This window comes from Crinia signifera, chromosome 19 (genome assembly GCF_055691185.1).
Source record: "Crinia signifera chromosome 19, ASM5569118v1, whole genome shotgun sequence".
Classification (NCBI taxonomy): Eukaryota; Metazoa; Chordata; class Amphibia; order Anura; family Myobatrachidae; genus Crinia; species Crinia signifera.
Genome location: NC_139226.1, coordinates 127,410,100 through 127,434,290, shown reverse-complemented (window position 1 = coordinate 127,434,290; position 24,191 = coordinate 127,410,100). Strand labels below are relative to the sequence as shown.

At 45.1% G+C, this 24,191-nt stretch overlaps 1 protein-coding gene across 10 annotated transcripts in view; it reads left to right on the top strand.

Annotated features, from left to right (window-relative positions):
- Nucleotides 1-24,191, top strand: part of PLCH2 (phospholipase C eta 2) — a 595,308-nt gene that overhangs the window by 444,601 nt on the left and 126,516 nt on the right. For all 10 annotated transcript variants that reach the window (XM_083163311.1, XM_083163313.1, XM_083163310.1 and 7 more), the window contains 3 exons: nt 2,496-2,699; nt 7,066-7,186; nt 13,910-14,081. In XM_083163311.1, coding sequence (XP_083019437.1) covers nt 2,496-2,699; nt 7,066-7,186; nt 13,910-14,081 — 497 coding nt within the window. The remainder of the gene's footprint in view (nt 1-2,495; nt 2,700-7,065; nt 7,187-13,909; nt 14,082-24,191) is intronic.

Genomic DNA, 24,191 nt, shown 5'->3' with positions numbered 1-24,191 from the left:
GGCTCGCTGCGCTCGCAACGCTTCGGGTTGGCGTTGATAGTGGGGGTGGCGTTGACAATGGCGGTGCATTTAACATTGTAAGCACCCATTAGGGTGCTTGTACAATTAAAAATCTCATCGCATGCCGCTATATTCCATGCGATGCGATTGCATAAGATGCACTGCGATCAAAATCGGGGGCGCCGTGCTAGGAAACAAGTACCTATATTTTATACATCATGCACATGATGTCACATAAGGTGACATCATTAGTTATGGTCTTTCATCCTAATGTACAGTAAGTCCATTGCTGCACTATGGATGATGTCATAACTAAACATTAGCATGACTAAAGGATTGCAGCACAGATGTCCTAACTAGTGTAAGTTGTGGATTTTTATGCAAGAGTATCCATAATCTAATAATTAGTATATGTTAATACGTCTAAATAGATAATCAATTGTCCATTGCTAATGCAAATAATGAAGGCTTAATGCACTGAAACATGTTTGTTTTTTATTGCACAGAAAAGCTATATAAGCCATGCATATATACAGTATGTGTGGGTAGCTATATAAGCCATGCGTATATACAGTATGTGTGGGTAATATTTGATATCCATTTATTTTATTTACAAATGCACTTTTTTTTAAATGAAGCTTCTTTGACAGAACAAGGAGTAATTTCATTAAAGCTAAATTCCTGTGGACAGTTACTGTATACGTACATACTGTACTACAGTAGTTTTCTGCATCTCATTGCATTCAATTAAGGTGATTGTATGTTTCCAACCGTGTGGACGTACTTTTCCAATAAATTCCAGCTGTACAAAGGGGTAGGTGCTCCCTCCAGGAAACACAGTATAATTACATAGACCAAATGGACATGGTGTGTCAATCGGAATAAACCATATACTTAATACTGTAAATAATAAGTAAAATTAATTTAACCACCTGGGTGGAAAAATATAAACAGGCGCTTAAAGATGGTTTGTTGAGCTAGCTGCTCACACCAGGGGGTGGTCAGACCCCAAAGAGAATACACAGGGAAAAAGACAAGAAGTGGTGGAGCGCTACATAAAATATAAATATGACCAATTGGGTATTACATATAAAATATATTTATTCTAACAAATATAAGATAAAGAACAGCGGTGCAGTCCTTATTGAATGGAAAGGCTTCAGTGATTGATTGGAAAGGCTCCAGTGATTGACAGGTGGTGGTGGACACCACCACCTGTCAATCACTGGAGCCTTTCCATTCAGTAAGGATTGCACCACCATATCCTTCACAACAGGATCAGGTTTTCAAGCTTCCAGTCAGGTTCATGGATACCCACCAATAATAATAAAGTGGGAGATTGTGATCGTTCAAACCAGGAGAGTAAGACTGGGAACAAGGGAGATACCGTGTGTATGTATATATGTATATATATATATATATATATATATATATATATATATATATATATATATATATATATATATGCAATTTATGCTTAATACATATGTAATCCAACCATAGGGTGTATACCATTTTTTATTAATATTGAATGCAATTGCTTTTAATATGTTCTTTATCTTATATTTGTTAGAATAAATATCTTTTATATGTAATACCCAATTAGTCATATTTATATTTTAAGTAGCGCTCCACCACTTCTTTTATTTTTCACTGTAAATACTAACATTGGGCCACAAAAAAAATGTATTAATGAATAAATAAAATATTAAAGTGAATCAATTGCGCATTCATAAAATAGTTTCATAAACCACCAAAGCGGTTTGCGTAAATGTAAACTGATGGATACCTGAAAGTTCAGCCATGTGATTTGCAGTCTTTTGATGTGATGTAATATCTTCCCTATCAGTCATGTCGTTAGCCAGATTCAGTATAATTAATGAGTGAGTTGCCTTTAGAATTATGAGACCTTTATTTGTAGCCCAAAATAGATATTTTAAAATACAAAATTAATAAAATTTAACGTATGTTTGTTACATTGTCTATCATTGTATCGTGAAGCATTTATTTCTGACAAATGGTATGAGGAAATTATTTTGACCCTATAAATACACAAGGCCTTGCAGTACCTTGTCCTCCTTCTCTAGCTGTTTCTCGATGTACAGTGACATCAAGCATGACATATGGGGACATATGTACAAATGCACTTGTGTAGCCCAGCACGGTCATTATGTAGCTCAACAGCTTACATGATGATGATACAATTACAGGACAATGAGAGTGAAATTGTTTGAGTGTTTGCAACCACGAGAATAATCACTTTGCAACATAACAACGCTTGCATCGATGTACAAAGTGACGTGACAAGGTTATTGACTGGCGATACAGCAAGGTTATGAAGTTATCACAGAGAATGCATTTCCAAAAGGAAAATTCATCACTTTGTCATTTGTGAAAAGTTTATCCATAAATCATAGGGAGGATCCATTTGGAATTGAAAACATGTTGTTGACAGATATTGAACCAAATACATGGTTTTGATTCATTGCAAATAGGTTTCACCAACTACATGCGCAGCCCGGCGGGGGATATCTTCAATCCAGAACACTATCAAGTGAATCAAGACATGACCTTGCCACTCAGCAACTACTTCATCGCATCTTCTCACAACACATATTTGATGGGTGATCAGCTCATGTCTCAATCCCGCGTGGACATGTACGCCTGGGTTTTGCAGGCTGGATGCCGCTGTGTGGAAGGTGAGGAACTTCGCTAGAATTGTTATCTTTGTTTTACATTTTATCTTGTATGGGCGCGATTCTGAGTCGCATGGATCTCTGATCACCTACACATATGGTGAGTTTTGCTTAAAGCGCATCTGCAGATGTAAAATTGCATATGTCCAGGGCCGGTGCTAGGGTGTCCGGCGCCCTCCTGCAAACCATACATTTTGCGCCCTTTCACATTGCCATTGCAACAAGCTGCAGCCCGATTGTGGGAGCGTATGAAACATGGAATCTCGGGTGCATGTACATGTATGCATACACCATCTCAGTGATGTGTCCGCAAAATGTTGCAGGCACTAAAGGTGCCCATACACGCTGTGAGAATCGCATACGTTATGGGCTAGATCACATCACACGGCATGCATGCAATGTGTGTGCGATGCGATCCGAAAGCGGTACAAAAAGTATAAGCAGCACTCATGACTGAGGGGGAAAGGAGGGGATGGAAGAAGACGGGAGGAGATAGAGGGGGCGGAGTGTTGAGGACTGGCAGCGGCACTGGCACAGCACAATGAGAAGAGGGCAGGAAGGGGAGGCGGCGCTGCTGCCTGTTCGTCATTTGATTGACAGCTGACAGGCGCAGGGAGCAATGGGTAGGGGGCGGATCCGGACATGTCATCCAGGCATTCACAGACAGCGCTACATGCCTCAGCGCAAGTGTCCGTGAGGAAGAGAGGGCAGGTCGCAGGAGGAGGACAGTGTGTGCGCGGTGCAGGGAGCTCTTAATACTGCCGCCCGCTGTCAGACAGGCGGTGTGGGCAGCGTGCAGGAGGCAGTGACAGTGAGGGCTGAGGCAGCTTTAGCAGAGCAGGGAGGGAGACAGCGCCTTTCCAGCATGGCGCCTCCCTGCTTTGCAGGAGCTGCTGAGTGGGTAGTGCCGGCCCTGCATATGTCCATTCTATTCGGCAAAATTTGGCCAAACCTGTCCTCTGTAGTATAGAGAGTTTCGCTACGGGATGTGGGTGGGGGCTGTGCAATCAATCATTACCACCCTGACCATTATAATCCTGTGATAAGTTGTGCATATGGGGAAGGGAAACTTCTTTCTAACAGATCAGTGCAGCACTGGCAGAGGTAAATTCACTGCACACCACGGTGTTTTCTGGTGCAGAATATCTACAGCTGTAACCAGAGCTGGCCCTATTACTAAGGGCATCTGGTAAGTCTAACATCTAATGTCTAATTAGCAATTTTGGCCTGTAGCTTTATTACGATGTTGGTGGCCAGTTCAATAAGGTGATTTCTTGCTCATTGCACAGTCCCGCTGAGACAGGCAGAGTAGAGGAGCGGTGGTGGCTGGAGAAACGCTTGTGTGGGTTGGGACCAGGTTCTACAGGGGTTCATTTATGTTGTTTGAGATAACATTGATGGGGCAAATATAACTGTGTACTGACCACAATCCCCAATAGCAATGTGCATAAAAGAAAGAGTCTAGGGCAGGGGTGGCCAAACCTGTCCTCAAAATCTACCAACAGTTCATGTTTTTCAGGCAACCTGTGGATCTATAGTAGTACTGAATGCAGCATGTTTGAAAATGTGACAGTTAGTAATGACTACAGCAGTGCACCAGCTAGGTGATCTGGGGAATGTGACAGTTAGTAATGACTACAGCTGTGCAGCAGCTAGGTGATCTGGGTCATGTGACCGTTAGTAATGACTACAGCTGTGCAGCAGCTAGGTGATCTGGGTCATGTGACAGTTAGTAATGACTATAGCTGTGCAGCAGCTAGGTAACCTGGAAAACGTGGACCGTTGGTAGATCTCGAGGACCGGTTTGGCCACCCCTGGTCTACTGCAACTGGCTACACTTCTTTGGATCAAAAATGCTCGTTTGTCTCCTATTCAGTTAGGCCAATTGAATGGCTAATGTAAAGAAGTGATGCGGGCATTTTCCGCCAAAATCAGAAGACAGAAAAATCATGGAAGAAAGTATAATATACAAATTCCAAATATACTGTATAGGACCCTGGTCACATTCTGCAAGCTACTGTATTGGCCAAATATAATCGCCTCCAAGTTTGGCAGCCATACGGGATGCCGGAAGAACTCTGAGGTTTTTATAGAGGGAAGATCACTTACAAGGCATGGTTTGTAAATGACCGCCTCTTTAACAAAAAACTCCAGAGTTTGTGCGACATTCTGTACACTCAGGGGCAAACGCAGGATTTTCAAAAGGGGGCTTCCAGAGAGGGACAGGATGTTTAATACGCAGAGGAGGGGTGTATAGTGGAGTGAGCTTATTCATAATTTTCTGGTGGGAGGACAGCTTGCTTGACTGCAGATATCTCCAGTTCCTGGAACTAGTTTTCTTAATGGTACTGGGGACTAGGAGATCAGAGTTCAGGAGGCAGAGCAATCCGCCAACGAGTATATTAAACTACATACCAGGTGTGTGGAGCTGGAGCAGTAACCAGCTACTGGAAGGCTGATATCTCTGGTTCTGGGCACAGTAGAGACAAGCTACTAGTGTCCATCAAAGGGGGAAAGTCCCAGCTTTTGGAATATACCCTCAGAAAAACTCTAAGTCAGACAGAAACTGAAATATCTGACTGAGGAGAGCAATTAACAGGCTTAGATGGGGACCACTGCTTTGAAGTCAGATATCTCTGGTTCCCCAGGGCCGATTTTTTAAAATTCTTGTACCCATGGAAAGAGGGGACCATCAGCTTTCAGACTCGGGCACTTAGATTCCTGGGGAGGGGGGGGGGGGTTTCTGGGTACTCAGAAACCCCCCCTGTGTGCAATACTGACACTTGCCGAAATCTGAGGCTATTACATTTGGTCATATTTGTCTGTATCTGCAGATGTTTTACCTTAAGCAGAGAATTGTAATTTAACAGAAGCCTTCAGATTTTTAAATTTGTAATGCACATTTTATATATTTATGCACACACACACCTTCATAGAATAGTGAATGGAAATATATATTGTATTTTCATCAGTTTTGGGTTAAGCATTCACTTGTTATCTGACCCGTATGCTCCAGTTTTGCCGAGCAAAGTGATAGACGGCGTCTTCGTAAACACATCCCGAATACGTCAAGAGTTTTCTTTCCAAAAATAGCCTTTTGCTGCTGCTTTACAGATTTAGCTGATTTCCAGATAGTGGATGCGCGTCTTTCATTCAAGAAATGCTGTACAATGCAAATATGAGACTCTATTTAAATTCTTGGCAGGAATAAGCTGTTTTTCAGTATTACAATTATTTAATCATCTACATTATTGAAAGAAAAACAAACTCTTTTCAAATGCTAACAAGTTAGTACATAATCTGACAAGAAGATTTTCACTCCTTGAAGAAAATGTTGTTTAAAGCCGCAATTAACTAAATTTTGGGCATGAATTTATCCTAGCAATGTTCTAAAAATCTTTATCTCCTTTTCAAGTTCTCTCTGGAGGGTAGACCTACGGTTGCTGGTGTCAAACATAAAAACCCCAAACTCTCAGCATAGTATGTTAAGACAAAAGTGAGCACACCGCTCACCTAGGTCAGAGATATGTTCTTATTAATAGTAGCCTAAAGGGAAAAAAAACAAAAAATACAAAGATTCTTCCTCTAGCCTGTCACAGGTAATTATGTTGAAAAAGTAAAAGTCCAGCCCTGTGAAGAGCTGGAAGCAGAGTGATACCTTATACGATCACTTGCCTTCTTGGTTCATAGCCTCCGTGACACCTGCTAAGCCAAGGGTAGCCAACTCCAGTCCTCGAGAGCTACCAACAGTTCCAGCTCCTCACAGGTCCACTCATTACTGACTGACACATTTTAAAAGATCCACAGGTGGAGCTAATTACTTCACTTATGATTCTGGAAAATGTGCACTGTGTTGGTAGCTCTGGAGGACTGGAGTTGGCTACCCCTGTGCTAAGCTGTCAGCTGGTGTATGCACCTTTAGTGGCTGGTAGGATTCCTCTCTGGAACAATGTACGTCATATTGGCCAAAGGCTATTGCCAATCTGCAGAAGGTATTACCAGCGTCTTAAATGTTTCAACTCTCTAACTCTGTGGTGGCTGCTATGTGGTCATAAAGTGAAAGACTGCGGCATGTATGCTGCCCCTCCATGTTTAATCGGGAGACAGTCATTTTGTCACCAGCAAGTAGTTAGACGGTCATTAGGTCGACATGCAACTGATCCACACCCGTTTAATCCTGGGGGTTCGTATTGCTGTTCTTCAGGCATATTTTCGCAGAAGAGCAATAAATGCTATATTTTTAGCTCAGCAATTGGGTATTCTGTAGAAATCGTTAGGTTTGGATGTGCTTCTACTTTCCTCGTAGGTACTGTATGTGTCAGAGGTCATACAATAGCAACTTTGCTCAACCATTTATTTTAATTTACAGTTGATTGTTGGGATGGACCAGACGGAGAACCAATTGTCCACCACGGGTACACCTTGACTTCCAAAATCCTTTTCAAGGATGTTATTGAAACGATTAACAAGTATGCCTTCATAAAAAATGAGTAAGTATCTGTCACATGCTTTTATTCCTTTATCAAGTTATAAAAAATTGTCCAGAATGTAAGATCCTGCTGGTCTCTGCACTGGGATTGTCGCTGTAATAGTTCCGCACATATTTTTCCGTTGTTGTTGTTGTTTATAAGGCGACACAAGTGTTTTGCAGCGCCGTACAAAGGAATAGTACAGGGAGACAAAACATAACATTACAGTAAATAAATAACAGAAATAAAGTACAGGTAAAATGAATGGCACAGTCGATACACATTACAGCTTAGATGTAAGCAATGAGATCTTGATCGACGTACTACTAGGGCAGGGTTGCCGACTTTTAAAAGCTCCTCTCTGGGAGAAGCCCGGAGAAGAGACTTTCAGCAAGAGTTGGGGGGGGGGGGCGGCTTAAACGTGACATCATTAATCCCCGCCCCATGAAGGAAAGTTACTCAATTTACCTATCTCCGTGGAGGGGCAGGGCTAAATGACGAGATTATGACACTTTAGCCCCGCCCCCTCCCCGGAGATCTGCAGAGATGAGGTAATTTAAACTCCATGGTCAGGGGGGGGGGGAGCCGCAATCAGGGGGGGGGGAACGGGGGTCCCCCAGAATCCGGGAGGGTTGGCCAACTTTCCGGGGGGCCGGGAGGGTAACCTGATTTTCGGGACCCTCCCGGCCATTCCGGGAGGGTAGGCAACCCTGTACTAGGGGCTGGTGGACAAAGATGGTCTCTGAGTGTTTGAGTATGGGAGAGCTGGCAGTGAAATGTGAAGAAAAGAGGGCTTAGATGACAGGAGGGAAGAGGCCCCTGCTCTGAAGAGTTTACAATCTAGTAGGAAGGGGAGACAGATTATTGAGGTAGGTTCAGAGTTGTGTAGACATTTTTGGAGCAATGGTGTCGTTAATCTAACTAGTGCAGTTTCTAATGTTTCTAATGTCAACATGATCTGAATAGCATTATTTATAGAATGATGAGATTAAAATACTGACATTTTCGATGTCAACATTGACATAATGTTGACATACTGTATATTTGCACACATATATATATATATATATATATATATATATATATATATATATATATATATATATATATATATATATATATATATATATATATATATATATATATATATATATAATGCACATTGCAGTCTTACCCTAACCCAGTGGTCCCCAAACTAGGTTCTCAAAACAGGAGAAAAATATATTCTACTAGAGAAAAATGAAGGCGTCTAAAATATGAGTTGTTTAGCATGTAGCAGCTGCTGGGGTATAGGGGTAGTCAATCCCTATCAAAGAATAACAAGAAAAAACACACAAGCAGTGCTGAAACTACAATGATTCAAAAATAATCAATCATTGGATGAATCATTTTTATATATTTAAAAGTGATTGTCATTAATATACATACATATGACAAAATACATGAAAAATAAATATTAAAAATGGGTAAACCTCACTCGCAGGATGGATGATGACGACAAGGAAATCTTATGGCTCTATATTGAAAAAGGCCAGTTGGAAGTAGGTATGTTTTTACCAAGATGGCTGTTAATAGTATCACTGTTGGTAGATGAATTAGATCTGAAATGAAGTCACAGGTCCTCTCTTTTTATACGGTATCCCAATCCGGTGCCGCTGGTGGAATCTGTGAAACAACAGTTGTACATGGACTTACCAGAAGCTGCGGTTATCTCCACCTTGGTCACCATTGCTTTGGGGATACCCCCTACAGGACTCCCTGTGGCCCCCGAACGGAAACTCATTATTTGGACACCCCCAGGTGAATCCTACCATCCAAATTCACCTGAGAGAGGACCATTTTATTATTGCATTGAAATTGGCGATTCCATCATCCTCCAGCGGCTTTTGGGGGCACCGCACTACCAGTGAGGACTCCGGGCACCATCTGATATTCACAGATTCCTCCAGCAGCACCGGATTGGGGATACAGTATAAATAGAGAGGACCTGTGGCTTCGCTTCAGATCGAATTCATCATCTACCAACAGTGATACTATTAACAGCCATCTTGGCAAAACATACCTACTTCAAACTGGCCTGTTTCAGTATAGAGCCATACGATTTATTTGGCTTCATCATCCATCCTGCGAGTGAGGTTTACCCATTTTTAACACTTATTTTATTGTATTGTATTGTATCATATGTATGTATAATAATGCCAATTACTGTAAGTGATCTCACTTTTAAATATATAAAAATTATTCATCTAATGATTGATTCTTTTTGATTCATAGTTGTTTCAGTGCTGCTTCTATGTGTTGTTTCTTGTAGGTTCTCAAAACATCCCAGCAGTCCAGGTTTTAAGGATATCTAGGCTTAAGCTTAGGTGCCTAAATTAGTACATACGTCCGTTCGAAGTAACCACCTGTTCCCAAGTATGAATATATTGAAACCAGGAGTGTTAGAGTGCCTGAAGGACTGAGTTTGGGAACCACTGTTCTTACCATAAGCCTAACCCTAATTCAATGTGCCAACATTCTCACTGTCCACGTTAATATAAATATGCCAGTGTTAACATTCTGAACATGTCGATATTCTGACGACAATCCTGGTAGAAATCACTTTTATGACTTTATAGATTGCTGGTGTCTTTATATTTCCATTCGATTTTAAAACACATACAGATGGTAAAAGGTTTGTGCAGCATTTGTCAGGATTTCAGCCTAATTGTTTAACACCGTAGAAAGTGGTGGGATGTCTAAGCAAGACTGAGATGAATAAATCAAGTAGAATAGATGGCAGACAGCAATGTGGTAGGAATGAAGTTGAGTAATAGATGAGCCCGTTACATCTTATCCTTACTGTATTCGCATCAGTGACACATGCCTGGTATAAGGCAGAGCACCAGTATCAGGAAACAATAGACTGGTCAGGAGTTCAGTAAAATCTTTGAAGGCTGTGATTGTTCTAATGCATTAGCAGCTGGGTGATTCGGGGAAGTCATCGGATGGCCACTTAAAGAATCAAGAAGGATATGTTCTACGAAATGTGAAGATAAAGTGAAATGTTCCTCGCTGGCGTTTGCTTCATGTTCCTTTGTATGAATGAAGCTAGTCCGTAATAGAATAGTATGACCTTGATTGCCGACGATGTGATTGACAAGTCGCATTGTTATTTTTCAAGTCGCATTGTTATTTTTCAAGTTGCATTGTTATTTTTTGTTGTTTGATCAGGACATTATATATACATATACACACATATATTATGTATATATGTGTGTTTGTTTTATTATTAATTTACTTACGGTACCGCGCCACAATAATTAATCATTGGATTGTAGCTGCACCAACACGGCCGCTCCCTTTATCTCCCGGCACAGAGGAATGTCGCTCTGGCATCCGGAAATATGCACATGCGCCAGGTGTCTCGACTAGTGAGAGACCGCCCCTGAGTGCAGGAGCTGGCTGCGTGACGTCAAGACGCGACGCACACTGCCGGGACCGCAATGCACTGCTGGGCCGGAGTTTAAACTCTACACCCATCGGGCCCTACCGCAAGCTTAGCTAGCGGAGTGTCGGACAAGGAGCGGCAGCGACAGTGTGAACCCACGGCGCAATTATTTTTTTGGGGGAAAAAAGTAAATTGGCACAGTTGGAGGGTCTGCTTTATGTCACAGCCCACTCAACCTAATGTATGTCACTCTTCATACTGTCGTCCTAGTGACCGTATCCCATTCATATGAACCTCTTCATTCATGCCCAGATTTGCCAGAGGTGATTGCATTAGGCATTAATGTGTTTTCCTGCAGTCAGTGAGCTGGGTCTCTGATGTTCTGCTATAGGGTTATTTTTGACAACTGACAAACTTGGCTCTATCGCAGAAACACACACGGTTTAGACCTATTCTGTGATTGGATGATTGGGAGAGATATCCCATAACCTGATCCCCCTACAACCAGTCATAGAACCTGTGTAATTCATATATATTCTTATTAAAGGGATCATTTACAGTAGTCACACGAAGTAGCATTGACTATAGAGTCCCAAGAGTATACATCTCAGTGGGCATTATAGATATTCCTTTATGTATGTACATTGTGCTTCCTTCTGTTTCTTTTTGATGGCTCCATCATTAGTTGATAATTGAGAGGTTATTGTAGATCTGCACTAAGGTCCTATTTCAGACTTGATCGAAGGACAAATTTGTTCTCAAATGGGAAAAACCATGTACAACTGCAGGTAGGGCAGATGTAACACGTGTAGAGAGAGTTAGATTTGGGTGGGGTATATTGTTTCTGTGCAGGGTAAATACCGGCTGCTTTATTCTAAAGGCCCCCATACATTAGGCCGACTTGTCCTTAGGACAAGTCGGACCCTACTCTCCTGTAAGCCGCCCGGAAGCTCCCCGGGAGGCTCACATACGATTTCATGCTTGATGTGCCATCTCTTATATATTTAGCCAGATCCGTCACTCACAATCAGTGTAGGTAACGGTGGGCGGGCTTCCATGGGGGATTGACAGGCCTGTCCACCGTTAGCCACAATGCAAAACCTGGCCACTTCCGTTCTACACATCACCCCCTTGCCCTCCTTCCTACACAGCAGCTCCCACACTATCCGCCCCCTTCTCGGCCGCCACTCCTCATGACCGCCTAAAGCCCGCCCCACGGCTACACCCATAATGCATCCCTTCCTACACACAACCTCCCAACACTTCCCATGCCCACCCACCCTCGCCCAAACCCCGCCCCATGCCTACACACCGTGCCCCCCTCAGCCTCGCTCCAGGACCTGCTGCCACCGCACAACACCCTCCAGGATGGCCGCGGGAGGGCTGCTGCACATGTGCGGCCGGCGCAACTCCTCCCGCAACTGAGTCAGTTTGCCGGGCAGTGGGGATGGTCAGGAGCAGGCAGCGTTGTACGGGCGGCGGGCAAAGCGGCAGAGTAAGGCAGTGTGTTGTGACACTGAGAATGCAGTTCACGGAGGCTGTGTGCTGCTGCTGAGCCTGTCACTGCATCCGGGAGGCAGCAGCGACAGCAGCTAGAACAACCTCCTTTCACACCACCAATCCCCCCCTCAGTCCTGTAATGTGGCAGATATACGGGCAGTTGGGGGCGGAGCTACGGACGGATGAGGGGGCGGAGCTACAGGCGGCTGAGGGGGTGGAGCTATACGGACCTAGCCACTGCACTCGATTTATCGGCCTAAAGTGCTGAAATCGGCTCAAACTCGCATAGTGTATGGGCACCTTTACACTGCAATGTAGATTTTATTTCGAACACACCCCACCCAAATAACTCTCTATGCCCTGTTGGCATATCGATTTGCCCATTTTAAGAACAAATTTAAGAACAAATTTGTCAAGTGTATCTTCTGCTTACAGGCCCATGGGATGAAAGAGGACACATGGAGCAAAGGGAATTGTAGCATAGCCTAAATACAGAAAGGCCATTTAGGGAACCAGCATATCATGTAGGGGTGGAGATAGACCAGGGTTGCCTACCCTCCCGGAAGGGCCAGGAGGGTCCCGGAAAGGAGGGCAACCCTCCCGCATTGTCCTGCATCTACCTTGGTAGGTGGGGGCTGTGGGAGAAATGAGGCAATCGTGTCATTTAAACCACGCTCCCCACAGTGCAATGCATAAAATACCGGCACTGAACGGCGGGGGTGTGGCTAAATGACGCAATCTCTCTAGCAAAGCCCCTAAACTGTTCACCACGGCTGTGGCTCCGCCCCACCCCTATTTCCCCCCTGCCATACTCTCCCGGAGAGGGCTGCCAGAAAGTCGCCAACCATGAGATAGACACATAATATGCCTGCAGTGGGCACACAGCATCTGTTACAACTTTGGTTGCAAGATCCTCACTGGTATTTGTTTTAAAAGTGGGGTAAAAAATTGTGTAACGTGTATCCCCACAAAAACCTATTTCGGGTGTTATGCTGGGTACACACCAGGACGACTAGGGCCCGATCCCCTCAATCTAGATCCAATTCCGACCAATTGGATGTAGATTGGGTGGTGATTGGGCCCTTTTCTGTCCTGGTGTGGACCGATACCGATCCGATGCGCGGTCCCGCGGGTCGGTCGGTCGTTATTGAGATCCTACCTGCTGCAGGTAGGATCTCAATGACGACCATACAGCCGGGTGCGGGTCGCCATCGGATCGGACCCGCTCACGGTGCACATCGTGAGCGGGTCGTGCTCCCCCGCGTCACCGTGAGCGGGTCGGACGAGACACTGACGACCCGCTCACGATGTGCATCGTGAGCGGGTCGTCGTGGTGTGTACCCTACATTAGTGCTTACAGCAATTGCTGTACTGACAATATCAGGGTACAGAAAGTGCTTGAGATCCTCAGTCAGTGCTCTAAGCACATAACAAGTAAAACCCTGCAATAGTGACATCCAGTCCTGGGTATTGCGCATAGAGGGCTAAATCCCTCCGCCCCTCATTTTTAAAAAATAAGCACTACAAGTACCAGCATACCCACGGGTGTTAGGACCAGCTGAGTCTTATATTGTATCAAGTTAAAAATGCCCAAAATACTGTATAATGTCTAAGGCTTGAATAATTAACGTATATCCATTGCATTGGCTGCTTATTCTGTTGCATGCAATTAATAGTAGGAACTTCAGCAATTAATTGTGATTCCTTTGTTATATACAGTAACTAACTCTAGCGTTAGATTTCTTACTGGTTTTGTGTCAAGTAAGAATAAAGGTCTATTATGCCAACGCTTTTCATCCGGCTTCCCTTTTCAGGTTCCCGGTCATCTTGTCCATTGAAAATCACTGCAGTGTGGTGCAGCAGAAGAAAATGGCTCAGTATTTAACGGAAATCCTAGGAGACAAGTTAGATCTGTCTTCTGTGCTGAATGGCGATTCTACAAAGCTGCCTTCCCCGGAGATCCTGAAAGGGAAGATATTAGTGAAGGTAAATTTGGACAGAGTAAATTGGGTAAATAGTAACCATTGCTCTAGATAGTACAGACTGTACTTTCAAAGTAATTGCTTGATGTAATGTCCTTTTTATATTGTAACTATCATTCAATACAGCAACCATAGTCGGCTCATTTACAATTCTTATACCATATACAGCGCTTAAAGGAACGTTCTTCTGTACAGGCCTTGCTCATTTCCATCTATATTCTCTGTTCTATTTTTCATAGCAATTTGCCCACTAGCTAATATTCCTTTATCTTGATAAGTAATTCGCTTTACACTGGTACTGTTAAGCAAGTAATATAGCAATGTATATACATAAAGAAAATGGGTTCTTGTTTCCTAGCACGGCACCCAGGTTTGCTACGTACGCAAACGTAGTCAAATCGCATTGCATCGCATAACGCATAGTACTAGCATGCGATGCGATTTTCACTAATTAATGTTCTTAAATTATTTCTGCTACATTAATCAAATTTGTTAAGTAAATTAGTTATTAGTTAACACATGTCGTCATTACTTTTTCAGCTGTGTGAATGTGTTCCTAAAACACCAGCACTCTCCACGCCACCCCGAAGCTTGGCGAGCGCAGCGGAACGCTTCCTCCGACCTTTTCATACCCCCACTATACCTGTCGGTGTGGAGTTGTTTTTATATAGTGTGGCGAGCGGACAAGGATTACTTTACATGTATTCCGTGTCCCCTCGTGGGGCTCTCTGCGCTCACCATGCTTCGGGCTCGGTGGCTCGCTAGACTCGCCACACTCTATAAAGTCAACTCCACGCCGATGTGGATAGTGGGGGTATGAAAAGGTCGGAGGACGCGTTCCGCCACTCCTCGCGGGGCTCGCTGTGCTCGCCACGCTTCGGGGTGGCGTGGATACAGGGGGTGACGCAAAACAATGCTTACAATTATAAGCACCCATCACATGTAATCACATCACATGTCATAGTAAGCACCCATCACATCTCATGGCATGGGTGCTTGTACAATGAAATATCGCATTTGGTGCTATGCCATCCTATGCGATATTTCATTGTATAAGCACTTCAGTGCACTTAATATGGACATCGCATCACAGGCATCGCACAGCACTATACACGGTACGCGATATTTGCTTAGTGGGCGCCGTGCTTGGAAACAAGTACCAGAAAATATATACACTGATCAATTTTAATGCAGTATAAAGCAAATTTATAAAGTAGGGTTTTTTCCATTGTGTTACTTGAAAATTAAAGAAAGGGCTTATTCTCCTTTTGTCTGCATTGAAATTCCCAAATTGACTTACTTTATCATAGACATCATAGCCCAATCAATAACGCGGACATCTAGAAGATCAATAAATCCCTTATGGTGGCTGTTTAAAACCAAAAAGCCAGAAACCTCCTAACGAGCTTAATTATGGGATAATATTATTTTACAGTCTGGATAGCATAGAAGCTAGATGGCTCCCAAGTGTCCTGGGAAGTCTCAGGTTTCTCATTTAAAATCTTTAACATGGAAGACTTGGCTTCAGACTGCTGATCAACATGTTTTGCTACATCGAACTACTAGGACATAGGGCAGTGGTTCCCAAACTGTGTGCCGTGGCTCCCTGGGGTGCCTCAGGACACTTGCAGGGGTGCCCTGGGTTGGTGGTCCAGGACCAATTCAAATTATCAATGGGTAATTATTTATGAGCAAAACTAGTGCTGGAGGCTGCCAATCATAAAATGTGTACAAACAGAAGCAAATCCTGCCCTTTACCACATAACTGACCCTAAGAATCAAATGTAAACCCAATCTCATATATATTTTTTTTGGCCTAGGGGTGCTGCAAAAAAATTCTGATACTCTAGGGTGCCGTGATTCAGAAAAGATTGGGAACCCCTGACATAGGGTGATAGATGGAGGTGTCAAATGAGGATTTCTCTTTCAATGTCAGCAGCTTTTGGGATATGAACACATTTTACTCTCATATGGTATTTGCCAACTGTGCGGGTACCACATTTCCTCTGCCAGAAAGAACAAGCTAGCAGACTAGCTTTCGAAGCATTTACTTCGAGCGGGCTTACTAGTATCTAATCTTTTCATTCATATTAATGATTTGTAGAACCTTGGGGAAATATAACCTAAGTAACAGTAATCTAATTTGCATTGAGATGTATCTCCCAGATTTCTGATGGAATAGTCTGCTTTGTGTACATGGATATTTTGATGGTTAGATGCAGATAATATATATACTCTATATATTGTTGACATCCTATAGGATTGTGTTATATATTTGTCACAACTGAAGGGCTGGATGAAGTCGTGTGGTGTGTAGCAACTGGAGACGGACCAGAGGATGAAGGATTAAATCGTGCAGGTTTAATAATAGAATTCATAAATGGAAACAATACACACTTGAATACTTTCTTAAAGTGGCAGTTAGTGATAAACAATACTTGAGCCAGCAAGGCACTTTAGAAGAAGAAAGTTCATTTGAATAATGACAGTTCAAATAGCATAGGACGGCTGGCTGGGGTCTTGAAGAATAAGAGGATGAGGAAAGAGAATGTACTTGATGGTAAATGAAGGATCCTTGAAGACTGGAAGAAGATGAATGATGAATGAAGATTGAAGAATTGCTTGGAAGCAGGAGACTTAAAGGGCTAGGCCAGAAAGCTCAGGGATACAGGCAGAGACCAGACTGTGGAGAGAACTGGCAGCGATGGGGTTAAGCAGTAACCTAGACCAACACAGAGCACGAGCAAGGCACCAAGGTCAGGAGAGGTGAGTCAGAGAGCCGGAGTCAGCTGGGAGCTGTGAACGCCTCTGGAGACTCTTTGCACTGACGCTGAACAGCCCTAGGCAGATCCCCTATATCCCAAGAGGGCGGCTGCCATTGGCTGTCAGGTCAGTATGGGAGGAAACCTCAGACCTGGGCCAATCTGCTATTTTGCCCTTAACCAAGATGGCGGCGCCGGCCTCCCGGCACCATTACAGCACACACTGCTACACCTGTCGGCGTCCCACGCTGCCCGCTGCCGCTGACCCGGAGACCACTACACGCTAGCCGACGGCGGGCGCGGACGGGTGAGTAATATGCCCGCCGCGCACCGCCGCGGCTGAGTGTGACAGTACCCCCCCTTTTCTGGGTGACCCCAGGGCACCTACACACCTTATGTGGGTTTCTTTGAAAGAATTGCCTCACCAGACGGGGAGCATGGAGATCTGCCGCATTAACCCAGGAGTTCTCCTCAGGACCGAATCCAAGCCACTCCACCAGATACTGCGGATGGGCATTGCGACAACGTGAGTCGATGATGCGTCTCACTTCGAACTCAGTCTCTCTTTCAGAACCAATCTTGGGCGGTTTGGGCACATTCTTTTGATATAAGTTCAATCTCAAGGGCTTTAGAAGAGACACATGAAAAGAATTTGAGATCTTCAGGGAAGAAGGAAGCTGTAGTCTGTATGCAACAGGATTAATAACTTGCGTGATTGGGAACGGTCCGATGAATCGGGGAGCCAGCTTCATGGATGGTAACCGAAGGCGTATGTGGCGGGTAGACAGCCACACTCGATCTCCAACCTTCAATTTGGGAGCCGCTCTTCTTTTCCTGTCCGCCATCCTTTTGTATCGAGCGGATGCTTTGAGGAGAGCGGTATGAACATCTGACCAGATTTTCGCAAACCGTTGTAAAGAAGCAGCAGCTGCAGGAACATCGGATGAAGATAAGTCTGAGAAATCTGGAGATCGGGGATGTTTGCCAAAAACAGTAAAAAAAGGGAGTGGTGCCGGAGGATGAATGATAAGAATTATTGTGCGCATATTCCGCCCAAGGCAGAAGATCCACCCAGTCGTCTTGAGAAGAAGAGATGAATAAACGAATGAAGGCTTCCAAGTCTTGGTTGACCCGTTCTGTCTGCCCGTTGGTTTGTGGGTGGAATGCAGTGGAGAACTTGAGTTTGACTTGTACAGCGGAACAGAGAGCCCTCCAAAACTTCGCAACGAATTGCACTCCACGGTCAGATATAATCTCTTTGGGCAACCCATGAAGTTTGAAGATTGTGGAGATGAAGAGCTGAGCCAGAACTGGAGCGGATGGAAGACCTTTCAATGGGAAGAAGTGCGCCATTTTTGAGAACCGGTCAACCACCACCCAGATTACTGTATGCCCTTTGGAGGGAGGAAGTTCACAGATAAAGTCCATAGACAAGTGGGACCATGGTTCTGTAGGAATGGCTAGAGGTAGAAGAGGACCGGTAGGAGATGTTCTGGAGGACTTATGCTGGGCGCACTTTACACAGGAAGCGACGAAGCTGGTTACATCTTGACGAATGGTGGGCCACCAATATGAACGTAACAGGAACATTAGGGTCTTTTGTGCACCAGTATGTCCTGCAAAACGGGAAGCGTGTGCCCAGGACAGCACTCTTTTGCGAAGATTGAGGGGAACAAAGGTTTTGCCCGGAGGAGGTGAAGGTTGGACCGTAACTTGAGCAAAAAACAGAGGGTCGAGGATTGGTCGAGGAGGAGTCTCTAGGTCGACCGGAGTCTCGAAGGAGCGTGAAAGGGCATCGGCCTTGGCATTCATCGACCCGGGTCTGAATCTGATCTGGAAAGCAAATCGTTCGAAGAACATGGCCCAGCGGGCTTGACGAGCAGTAAGACATTGGGCATGCTTGAGAAATGAGAGATTCTTATGGTCAGAGTATACCGTGATCTTATGTCGTGCCCCCTCCAGGAGGTACCGCCACTCCTTCAACGCTAACTTGACAGCTAGTAACTCTTGCTCCCCAATGGGGTAATTTTTCTCCGCTGGAAGAAACTTCTTAGAGTAGAAAGCACAGGGGTGAAGTTCCTGGTCCTCCCCTTTCTGTGACAAGATTGCCCCGACTCCCTCTGAGGATGCGTCCACCTCGATAATGAAGGGTTTGTCGAGGTTCGGCTGAAGAAGAATTGGAGCAGAGACGAATGCATTCTTTAGTTGTTGGAAAGCTAACGAGGCATCGGGTGGCCACTGACTTGGATCTACTCCCTTGCGTGTTAGAGCTGTAAGGGGTGCAGCAAGGGTGGAGAAGTCCCGGATGAAGCGACGATAATAATTTGAGAAACCCAGGAACCTCTGGATACCTTTGAGCGTGGTAGGCGCTGTCCAGTCTTGGATGGCTCTTACTTTCTCTGGGTCCATCTCTATCCCAGTGCTGGTGAGGATGTGGCCAAGAAATGGAATGGAAGTGACCTCGAAGACGCATTTGTCTAGCTTGCAGAACAATTGATTTTGGCGTAGACGGCGCAGGACTTCAGATACAGTTTGACGATGGAGACGAAGGTTAGGAGAGAATATGAGGATATCATCGAGATACCCCACGACGGAATGATACAGTAAGTCCCGAAATATGTCGTTTACAAACTGTTGGAAGACGGCCGGGGCATTGCAAAGGCCAAATGGCATCACCAGGTATTCGTAGTGGCCTTTCCGGGTGTTGAAAGCCGTCTTCCACTCGTCACCGGAACGGATTCGGATCAAGTTGTACGCCCCTCTCAGATCCAGTTTGGTAAAAATAGATGCTCCTCTGATCTTATCGAAGAGTTCGGTGATGAGGGGTAATGGGTAGCGGTTCTTGATTGTGATATCGTTGAGACTCCTATAGTCGATACATGGCCGGAGAGTCCCATCTTTTTTTTTAAAGAAGAAAAACCCCGCTCCGGCTGGCGAGGTGGATGGACGAATGAAGCCTTTATTCAAGTTTTCACGAATGTAGTCAGACATAGCCTTGGTCTCGGGTAGAGATAAGGGGTAGATACGACCCCGCGGTGGAAATTTCCCGGGTACCAACTCTATCGGACAGTCCCAAGGACGATGAGGGGGCAGAGAATCGGCACCTCCCTTGCTGAAGACATCAGAAAAAGAATGGTATGGTGGGGGTATAGACAAGGGTGAAGCTGGTGAAGACGGAAGACTGGAACCTCCCTCTTCTTGAGGATTCATTTGATTGAGTGGAATGATACGAGTCATGCAAGTGGTTAAACAGTTCGTACCCCAGGCCTTGATCTCCATGCTGGTCCAATCAATATGAGGATTGTGTTTAGCGAGCCATGGTAGACCCAGGACCACCTGGTGTGATGACTGAGGAAGAACTAAGAACTCTAGAGTCTCTTGATGTAGAGCACCCACTAGCACTGTCACTGGATTGGTTTGAAGGGTGATTTGCCCACTACAGATACGACTCCCATCCACTGCAGTGAGCACCAGGGGATGGGTCAAGGGTTGTACTGCCAGGGAGTGTTGAAAGACGAAAGATGAAGAAAGGAAGTTTCCTGCCGCTCCGGAATCCAATAGGGCCTGGACTTTATTTTCCCCTTGAGGGCACACAATGGTAATTGGAATGGTGGAAACAGTTGAGGAGGGAGATGAAAGCAAGACTCCTAACTGGGCCTCCCTCGGGGAGGTTAGGAGCGGCCGTTTCCCGGACGCAATGGACAGGAGGACAGCAAATGGGCAGAAGACCCGCAGTACATGCAGAGATTCTCCCGTCGTCTATGGGACTTTTCTTCCAGTGAGAGCCGAGAACGATTGATCTGCATAGGTTCATCTGGTGGTGTAGTTGTGGAAGGACTTGGTCTAGGAACGGGAACAGCATTTGGAGTGAAGCGAGGGCGAAGGCGATCAGAGCGATTTCTCTCTAGTTGGCGTTCCTGCATCCGTAGATCTACTTTGTTGCACAGAGAGATGAGCTCGACCAAGGTAGCCGGGAAGTCACGAGTAGCTAATTCGTCCTTGATACGACCTGCCAGCCCATTCCAGAAGGCGGAGAGGAGAGCCTCTTCGTTCCATTTTAATTCTGAGGCCAGGGTCTGGAACTGCACAACATACTGTCCCACCGATCGGCTACCCTGGCGAATCCTCAGGATTTCAGTAGCGGCAGAGGACACTCTGCCAGGGTCATCGAAGATGCGACGAAAAGAGGTAATAAAAGCTTCATAGTCATTGAGCAGGGGGTCAGAGCGTTCCCAGAGAGGGGACACCCAGTCCAGAGCTGACCCTGCCAGGAGAGACACAATATAGGCCACCTTTGCCTTGGAGGTTGGGAAGTGAGATGACTGCAAGGTGAAGTGGACATCACATTGGTTCAGGAACCCACGGCATGCCTTTGGCGAACCATCATACTTGCTGGGAGTAGGGAGTTGCATGTGATGAGGAACTATGGATCCTGGTGTGGAAACAGGAACTGGAATCTCTGGTGCTGGAGCCACCGACACTGAGGGAGCCGCCTGGGGCGGGGACAAGGCCTGAAGAAATTGAGCCACTTGGCGTTGGGTAGTTTCCACTTGTTCAAGACGAGCCACGATACCTTGAAAGACGTCCGCCATGGAAGCCTGTACTTCACCCGACTCCATCGGGTCAGTGCAAACTGTCACAACTGAAGGGCTGGATGAAGTCGTGTGGTGTGTAGCAACTGGAGACGGACCAGAGGATGAAGGATTAAATCGTGCAGGTTTAATAATAGAATTCATAAATGGAAACAATACACACTTGAATACTTTCTTAAAGTGGCAGTTAGTGATAAACAATACTTGAGCCAGCAAGGCACTTTAGAAGAAGAAAGTTCATTTGAATAATAACAGTTCAAATAGCATAGGACGGCTGGCTGGGGTCTTGAAGAATAAGAAGATGAGGAAAGAGAATGTACTTGATGGTAAATGAAGGATCCTTGAAGACTGGAAGAAGATGAATGATGAATGAAGATTGAAGAATTGCTTGGAAGCAGGAGACTTAAAGAGCTAGGCCAGGAAGCTCAGGGATACAGGCAGAGACCAGACTGTGGAGAGAACTGGCAGCGATGGGGTTAAGCAGTAACCTAGACCAACACAGAGCACGAGCAAGGCACCAAGGTCAGGAGAGGTGAGTCAGAGAGCCGGAGTCAGCTGGGAGCTGTGAACGCCTCTGGAGACTCTTTGCACTGACGCTGAACAGCCCTAGGCAGATCCCCTATATCCCAAGAGGGCGGCTGCCATTGGCTGTCAGGTCAGTATGGGAGGAAACCTCAGACCTGGGCCAATCTGCTATTTTGCCCTTAACCAAGATGGCGGCGCCGGCCTCCCGGCACCATTACAGCACACACTGCTACACCTGTCGGCGTCCCACGCTGCCTGCTGCCCACTAGACTGCCGCTGCCCGCTGCCGCTGACCCGGAGACCACTACACGCTAGCCGACGGCGGGCGCGGACGGGGGAGTAATATGCCCGCCGCGCACCGCCGCGGCTGAGTGTGACAATATTCTCTCCACTTATCATTATAAATTATAATAATTTAATACTGCACATTATGGCTGGCTAGAGAATTTCCATTTGTCCCTCGCAAATTCCAGTTATTCCTATTTATTATACTTAGAATCTTTATCAATTGTTTTGTATAATGTTACACATATATGAATGTGTTTTATATATTTTGCGTTACAATGTAACACATCTTATGAACAAAACAATTTCCCATGTCTTACTGATAGTGTTATTACAGACACAGGACTCAGATATTGTGGTAGTCTAATGACATCACTTGGGGTGGAGAAAGCACCCAGATGTCACCCTTCCCGGGGGTGATACTAAAATGAGGGATCCTCCACACTGTCCGGTAGCCAGGTGCTGCTCTGATGACGCTATTATGCAGCTCTCACCTCCTCTCACTGAGGGGGAACTGGCACAAGGATGGTAGAATTTCCGAGGGTAGCCCAGCATCTCTGGGAATGCTGGGCACACAACCAGAGTGATGAAAACTGGGGACCTTCCCAGGCGGCAGGATCGCATGCAAGACATCACATAAGTCCTTCTGCGTGTGATGACCCCTGCTCCCCACCGATATGCAGACAGGTCCGACCACCGACTCTGATCCAATGCATACGGGACCGTGCGTCAGATCAGATGTATTGTCAAAAACATAGATTTGGGCTGATTTTTACCCGATTTCTCATCCCGATCCATCGGTAACGTGTGAAGTCGGTCCAAATCGCATAAGTGTATGGGAGCCTTTACACCTCTGTGGTAGCCAGTGGTTCCCCTTCAGGTGATAACTGGTAATACAAGTTACAGAATGTCTGCATCAAATACATGTTGGTGTCATAATTAAGATGATTTACAGTCACTAAATAAATTACACATCGTGAAGCAATAATTATGATAAAATAAAATCCTTTTGGTCTTTTTTTTATAGACTATACTTACATTTTCTTTTTAAAATTCTCATGAGAAATTATATTCTTTGTATTTGCCCAATAGAATTAGAATGTGTTTTATTTTTAGAGCAATTTTGTTAATGTCTTTTAAGTGAAATAAATCTCCTTTGAGTACAATGAAAGGGATGCTCAGGGCTGTTCTATGTGTACAACTGTTCATTTAGCATTTTGTGTTTTTTTTTTATTGTCTTCGCTGTTCTGCTTCTGGAATTGATATTCTAGGTCATCCAGGAATGGAGTAAATCGAATAAGACAATGTCTAATAAATGATGTTGCCTAATAGCATTTTTCTCAACTCTACTGTGAACCCGTGTCATTAGCCAGTGCCTTTATGCTTCTGCCGGAAACCATGGGAAGGATGAATTATTCCCCTGGCAGTAAAGCATTGTGTGTAGACGTATTGAAGAAAACAAGTTTACTTATCGCTGTGCCCTGGGGAGCCATTAGTTTTTAAAAATTGTTTAGAGGATTTGCAACTCTAGACCTCTTGGTTGTATCGTTCTGTAATTGCATTGTTTCAGCTCTTTATTAGACTTCGTGTGACTGTCATCTACATTAGTGGAGGCCAGAGGAGGATTTAGGACCTTAGGTTGCTTCGCAGCAGGGCTGCGCTCGCAGGGGACTGATGTTGTGTTAGTGCGCATGGGGGGGGGCAGCTGACATCACCAGATGACAGCTGCCCGCCCACTTTCCCCTGAACGGGAATGCATATGTAAGGTTGGTCAGAGCAAGACGGGGTTTGGTGGACTTGCAAGGCTGCGAATCAAACAGAATAACCCCCTTAGACCTCATGGTGCCCTAAGCTAGATGCTGATTTAGGGCCCCCTTCTTCAAACAATCCACAGCACTGTGTTCTGGCATCACCACCCCTGGCTCTGCCTGCTTAGTTTTTTCCTCCGTC